Here is a 7074-nt window from a genome sequence, read left to right on the forward strand (position 1 = left end):
GACCCCACTTAATACCGTAGATGGAAAGACAACTCATAAAGTACAAAGATGCCGGGCTGCCTGGCCAATAGCCAACTTACAAAAGGAAACAGTGGAGGGAGGAGGACTCCCCAGGAGCCCAGTGAGTCCCACCCCACGCAGGTCTGGCTGACTCACCTGAGCGCTTTCCTTCTGGAGCTTCCTGTTGGGGACGTCCTAGATCAGTCACTTCTTTAAAAAGATCTTAGGCTACCTCCTGTTCGCTGTGCGGTCTGTGCCACAGGCCTGCATCATTTAATCTGATCCTCGCCACCAGCCTGAGAGGCGGGCAGTGCTCCTGTCTCATAGATGAGAACCCGGCATGAGTCCCAGATCCTGTAACTCAGTGGTTCTCAACCTTCCTAATGCTGCTATCCTTCAATACAGTTTCTCCTGTTGTGGTGACCCCCAACCATAAAATTATTTTCGTTGCTACTTCCTTGCTGTAATTTTGCTACTGTTATGAATCGTCATGTAAATATCTGATATGCAGGATGTATTTTCATTGTTACAAATTGAACGTAATTAAAGCATAGTGATTAATCACAAAAACAATATGTAATTATATATGTGTTTTCCGATGGTCTTAGGCGACCCCTGTGAAAGGGTCGTTCGACCCCCAAAAGGGTCGCGAACCACAGGTTGGCGACCCACAGGTTGAGAACCGCTGCTGTAACTGGTAAGCGGCAGGTCAGGATGTAAACCAAGCTGTTTTTCACACAAGGTCTATACTTGTCCTCTCTTTCCCATGTGTGTGTTTGTCTATGTCTATATATACATATATAATATGCACATATGTATATATGTGCTTTTAGTATATGTACATAATATGCTCTCAATATATATATACATGTGTGTGTACACACACCCAACTGTTAATATCCTATTTAATAAAAGGCCAATATGCAAATTGTCCCCTCCACCAGGAGTTTGACCGTTGGATCGCTCTCTATGGTGTGTGCCCCTTTGGGGGCTGGCCACAGCCCCTCCCTTTGACCAGCCTGGCCCCATGGGCCCCAATCAGGGTGGGCCAGCTGGATCCCACCCCTGCACGAATTCGTGCACTGAGCCTCTAGTATAATATACAACTCCAAGTAACTCTTGACAGATGGTAGGTAGGTAGGTAGGTAGGTAGGTAGATAACATTCCTTCTCTCTACATATCACTGCACACCCATTAATATATTGCAATAGGCCAATGACTAAACCACTGAAACATAGTACCTCATCTATAACACAGGATTTAAAAATAATTATGCACACTCCATAGAACTGTTTCTAGAATTAAATGGGAAAATACATGTTAAGTACTTAATATAGCACCAGGCTTAATTCATGATGGCTATTGCTATTATTAACTACTACCTACTATTATTACTACTAATAATAATTAAATGTCTTGCCCAACAAGAAGGGACATGCTTTGCTATTTAGAGGGACAGTCTGTGTTTTTAGCCAAGCAATTCTAGGGCTCTGAAAGGTCACTCTGTTCTGGCCCCTTTGGTTTGAGGAGGAAACTTTATCTCTGCTTATTTGGCTGCAGGCACCGTTCACAGAGTTCTGGACTACGTAATGCAATTTTAGGTACAGAGCTCAAATACTTCTGTCCTTGTGAGGGCTGTGCTTGATGGAAGCCTTATTAAGAAGGCTTCTGGCCCCGGCCGGGTGGCTCAGTTGATTGGAGCGCCGTCCTGTACGACAAAAGGTTGCATCCCCTGGTCGGGGCGTACAGGAGACAACCTACGGATGGATGTTTCTCTCTCTCATCAATGATTTTTCTCTCTGCCTTCCTCTCTAAAATCAATAAACATATCCCCGGGCGAGGATAAAAATTAAAAAAAAGAATTCCGTGTCATGAAGTTGAAAGAGACATATTTTTAAATTATTTTTTAAAAAATCTTTATTGTTGAAAGTATTACATAGGTCCCCCTTTTCCCCCCATTGACCCCCTCCAGCTTCCCCCCCAGGCCCTCACCACCCCACGTCTGCATGCATGGGTCGTGCAGATGTGCATACAAGCTCTGTGGTTGAGTCTTCTGTCCCCTCCAAACGCTCCTTTCTTTCCCGGTGGCGCCCAGTGCCGAGTGTGCAGACCACTGCCACGGCTCCCCGGTGCACACGGGCGGGGACCAGCCGCACTTGCAGGGCGTGACGGGCCTGCGGAACCTGGGCAACACGTGCTACATGAACGCCGTCCTGCAGTGTCTCTGCAGCGTCTCGCCGCTGGTGGAGTACTTTCTCTCCGGAAAGTACATCACTGCTCTTCACAAGTAAGCCCTGTGCTCCCTGCAGCCGCCCTGCCCGCTCCCCCAGGCGGGGCTGGGAGGGAACCTCTGGGTCCCCGTTCCAGCTGGTGGGGGCTTCAGCGCCCAGACACCAGTCTAGTAGTGCTTCTCAACCTTCCCAATGCCGCGACCCTTTAGTACAGTTCCTCATGTTGTGGTGACCCCCAATTTCATTGTTACAAACTGAACGTAATTAAAGCATAGTGATTAATCACAAAAACAATATGTAATTATATATGTGTTTTCCGATGGTCTTAGGCGACCCCTGTGAAAGGGTCGTTGGAACCCCAAAGGGGTCGCGACCCACAGGTTGAGAACCGCTGGCTAGGGAGAGTGCAGTGTGTGTGTGTGTGGGGGGACGGTGGGGGGGGGGGCGGCCAGGAAGGGAAGGGAGCTCCGTTTGGGGTCCGAGGCCAGCATGCTTGAGTGTGAGGTGTCCCCTTACATGAGAGCCCCCAGACACGCCGCTCCCTTCCTCCCTTCCTCCCAGGGACTGCAGCAAAGTCGCCACCGCTTTTGCCTACGTGATGACGGACATGTGGCTTGGAGACTCGGACTGTGTCTCGCCAGAAATATTAAGGTCAGCTCTTGGCAACCTCTACCCGGCGTTTATGAAAAAGACGCAACAAGACGCCCAGGAATTCTTGATTTATGTCCTGAACGAGCTTCATGAGTCTCTGAAAAAGGTCAGTAGAATGAATGGCCTTGACATAGGGTAGACCTTCAGCTCCATCTGCAACTGTCATTTTTCATCCCTTCGTCTGTTCGGTCAGTATTGCTGCTCGTGCCAAGCACAGGTGCTGGGGGGCTTCAGGTCAGCATCTGAGTGGACTGTGCTTCCCTAACTTAGCCGGTCACCAGAACCACCAGAACCACCGGGAAGAGTCAGGACGCAGCTGCCAGGCCTCGCCCCAGAGCTGAGGGGGCGGGATGTCTGGGCTGTGCTCTGGGAAAGCTCACCTGGTATTTCTAGGGATCAAACGGTGTGGGAACCACTAATTCCGTTCCCTTTGCCAATTACATCTGCATGGCTTACTAGTACTTTTTAAAAGTGAAAAATCACATTTTTTATCTCAGTGGATAGAGCGTCGGCCTGCAGACTGAAGGGTCCCAGGTTCGATTCCGGCCAAGGGCATGTACCTTGGTTGCGGGCACATCCCCCGTGGGGAGTGTGCAGGAGGCGGCTGATCGATGTTTCTAACTCTCTATTCCTCTCCCTTCCTCTCTGTAAAAAATCAATAAAATATATTTTTTTAAAAATATGATTCCTCCTGAGTTACAACATCCAGAACTTTACAACTTAAAATATGTGTTCTTGGGAACAATAAACCCAAGAAACTATTAAGTTCGGTTTTAGATTACAGACAGATCTGTGTACCGTAACGTTCCATCTTCATGCCAAACACGCCCAACCTGAATCCCTCGTTCAGTTAGGACAGTTAATAAACCACGAAGTTGCCACTTACTACGGGTTTTGCTTTTACTTACACGACTCACTGCCTTCAGCCTTGACTGGAGACCCAGTCCCCAAAGATGTGTCCTTGACATTAGGCGTTATCCTTGTGGTGTCGGCTTACCTCATCGCTGGCTCCAGGAACTACTCAGCATAAAGGATCACAGCATAGCCATTGGTCCTTCTCATCTGCAGCCCTCGGTTCCATTGTTCAGTTTAACTCCTTATAAAGTATTCATGGCTGCACTTTTTCTAGTCAGAGGGAGGGTGGTGGTGAGAAAAAGCACCTAGGTTCTCACTGTCAGCCAGTCGCAAATAAACAGCATTCTGGTTCCCAAGACCAAACTTGGAGTTAGAGGCATTAATTACATCACTGTCGGGGAGCAGGCCCCGGCACCAGGTGTGATCCAAGAAGGCAGTCCAAGCGCAGCTCCAGGGGAGAGCTGACTGGAGCTAATGCGCCTTCCAAGTGTGTGGGTCCCTGACGAGTCAGGGTGTGCTCCCGGCCGTGCTGCTCGGAGGGTGGGCTAGGGTCAAGCCAGGCTCCAGGCCAGTTAGTCAGGCTGCCTCAGAGATTTAAGATCTGCTCTTTTTAGAAAGTTTTCTCGGAATAAACATTTCTCCAAAGAGGACATACAGATGGCCAATAGACACATGGCCATTTCTACCTCTCATCTGGTGAGTATAAAACACTCTCACCTATTTTATTTTTATTTATTTTATTTTTTTAAAAATATATTTTATTGATTTTTTACAGAGAGGAAGGGAGTGAGATAGTTAGAAACATCGATGAGGGAGAAACATTGATCAGAGTCACCAATTATCACAGAAATGCAAATTAAAACCACAATAAGATACCATCTCACACCTGTCAGAATGGCTATCATCAATAAGTCAACAAACTGACAAGCATAGGTGAGGATGTGGAGAAGAAGGAACCGTAGTGCACTGCTGGTGGGAATGTGGCTTGGTACAGCCACTATGGAAGACAGTATGGAGTTTCCTCAAAAAATTAAGATTGGAATTGCTTATGATCCAGAAATTCCACTTCTAGATTTATATCTGAAGAAACCCAAAACACTAATTTGAAAGAATATATACACCTTTATGTTCATTGCAGCATTATTTTCAAAAGCCAAGCTATGGAAACAACCCAAGTGCCTATCAATAGACGAGTGGATAAAAAAGCTATGGTACATACCAGGTGTATCGGTTAATAATGTGGACTTTTTTCAGTAGATGGAATTACATATATGTGGATATATATGCGATTTTATATGTATGCTATTTTGTTGTATTGACAGCAAGCTTCAAAACTTCATATGTCAGATTTTCTGAAGGTGTTAACATCATAGGTATTTTTATGCTTAAAAACGTCGAATTTCGTGCAAAAAAAAGAGCATTTGCGGGGAGTTATAATTCATTACTTTATTTTGAAAAAAGTGCTGCTGAAAGTTATCATATACTTCAGGAAGCTCCATCTCAAGATACTGGGAACACTGGTTTAAATGCTTTAAACGTGATGATTTCGATGTGAAAGACAAAGAACATCCAGGTCAACCGAAAAAGTTTGAAGACCAAAAATTACAAGCATTATTGGATGAAGATGCATGTCAAACTCAAAAACAATTTGCACAAAGATTAAACGTTGCTCAGCAAACAATTTCTGATCATTTACAAGCAATGGGAAAGATTTTAAAGGTAAAATCTTCACCTTTAAAATGGGTGCCACATCAGCTGAACGAAAGACAAATGGAAACCCAAAAAGTCATCAGTAAAATAGTGCTTCAGCCGAACCGGTTTGGCTCAGCGGAAAGAGCGTCATCGGTCTGTGGACTCAAGGGTCCCAGGTTTGATTCTGGTCAAGGCCATGTACCTTGGTTGTGGGCACATCCCCAGTGGGGGACGTGCAGGAGGCAGCTGATCGATCTCTCTCATCGATGTTTCTAACTCTCTATCCCTCTCCCTTCTTCTCTGTGGAAAATCAATAAAATATATTTTTTAAAAAATAGTGCTTCAATGGCATGAAAGAAACTCTTTTTTGCATCTAATTGTAACTGGCGATGAAAAGTGGATTTATTTTGAGAATCCCAAATGCACAAAATCATGGGTTGATCCAGGTCAAGCATCAACATCGACTACAAGGCCAAATCACTTCGGAAAGAAGACAATGGTCTGCGTTTGGTGGGATCAGGAAGGTGTGGTGTATTGTGAGCTTCTAAAACCAGGTGAAACCATTAATACTAATTGCTACCGACAACAAATAATCAATTTGAACCATGCTTTGATTGTAAAATGACCAGAATGGGCCAGAAGACACAGCAAAGTAATTTTGCTTCATGATGACGCACCATCACATACTGTATTAACAGTTAAAGACATTAAAAGATCTTTCCTGGGAAGTATTAACCCACCTGCTGTATTCACCGGACCTTGCTCCTTCAGTTTACCACTTGTTTCAATTGATGGCACACACGCTTTCTGGCAGCACTTCAAAACTAGAAGTGGAAAATTGGGTCTCTGAATGGTTTGCCTCAAAACAAGAAAAGTTCTATTGGGATGGTATCCACAAATTACCTAAAGATGGGGAAATGTGTAGCTAGCGTTGGACATTACTTTGAATAAAGCATTTTTGATGCTTCTCTTGAAATTATCGTGTTTTCTTTGATTACAAAATCCACATTATTAACTAGTACACCTGGTATATATAGTAGAATATTACTCAGCTATAAAAAGTAATGAAATCTTACCATTTGTGACAGCATAGATGAACCTAGAGAGTATTATGCTAAGTGAAATAAGTTACTCAGAGAAAGACAGATACCATGTGACTTCATTTCTATGTGGGATCTAAAGAACAATATAAATGAAGAAACAAAACAGAAAAAGACTCATAAATTCAGAGAACAGACTGATGGTTGCCAGAGAGGTGGGGGTTGGGAGACAGAATGAAAACACTGAAGGGATTGAGAAGTACAGATTTGTACTTATAAAATAGTCATGGGATGTATAGCATACGAAATATAGTCACTAATCTATACTAATAAAAGCCTGGGTGGCCCTTGTGCGTGATGTCGTCACAAGACGGCTGCCACAAAGATGGCCACCACAAGATGGCTGGACGCACAACAGAGGTGGGGCCTTGTGGCCACTCCGTGTGGTGAGGCCTAGAGGTACCAGGGGAGGCAGTTGTGGGCAATTGGGCCAGCAGGGGAGGGCAGTTGGGGGCAATCGGGCCAGCAGGGGAGCAGTTAGGCATCAATCAGGCCAGCAGGGGAGTGGTTAGGGGGTGATCAGGCTGGCAGGCAGAAGCAGTTAG

The 7074-nt window shown here is 45.2% G+C and overlaps 1 protein-coding gene across 1 annotated transcript in view; it reads left to right on the plus strand.

The window, feature by feature from the left end:
* Window positions 1–7074, plus strand: part of USP50 (ubiquitin specific peptidase 50) — a 31142-nt gene that overhangs the window by 392 nt on the left and 23676 nt on the right. Inside the window, exons 2-3 of the mRNA XM_006756007.2 lie at window positions 2096–2287; window positions 2793–2988. Of these exons, the coding sequence (XP_006756070.1) occupies window positions 2096–2287; window positions 2793–2988 (388 nt within the window). The remainder of the gene's footprint in view (window positions 1–2095; window positions 2288–2792; window positions 2989–7074) is intronic.

This window comes from Myotis davidii, unplaced genomic scaffold (assembly GCF_000327345.1).
Source record: "Myotis davidii unplaced genomic scaffold, ASM32734v1 scaffold132, whole genome shotgun sequence".
NCBI classification, from domain to species: domain Eukaryota; kingdom Metazoa; phylum Chordata; class Mammalia; order Chiroptera; family Vespertilionidae; genus Myotis; species Myotis davidii.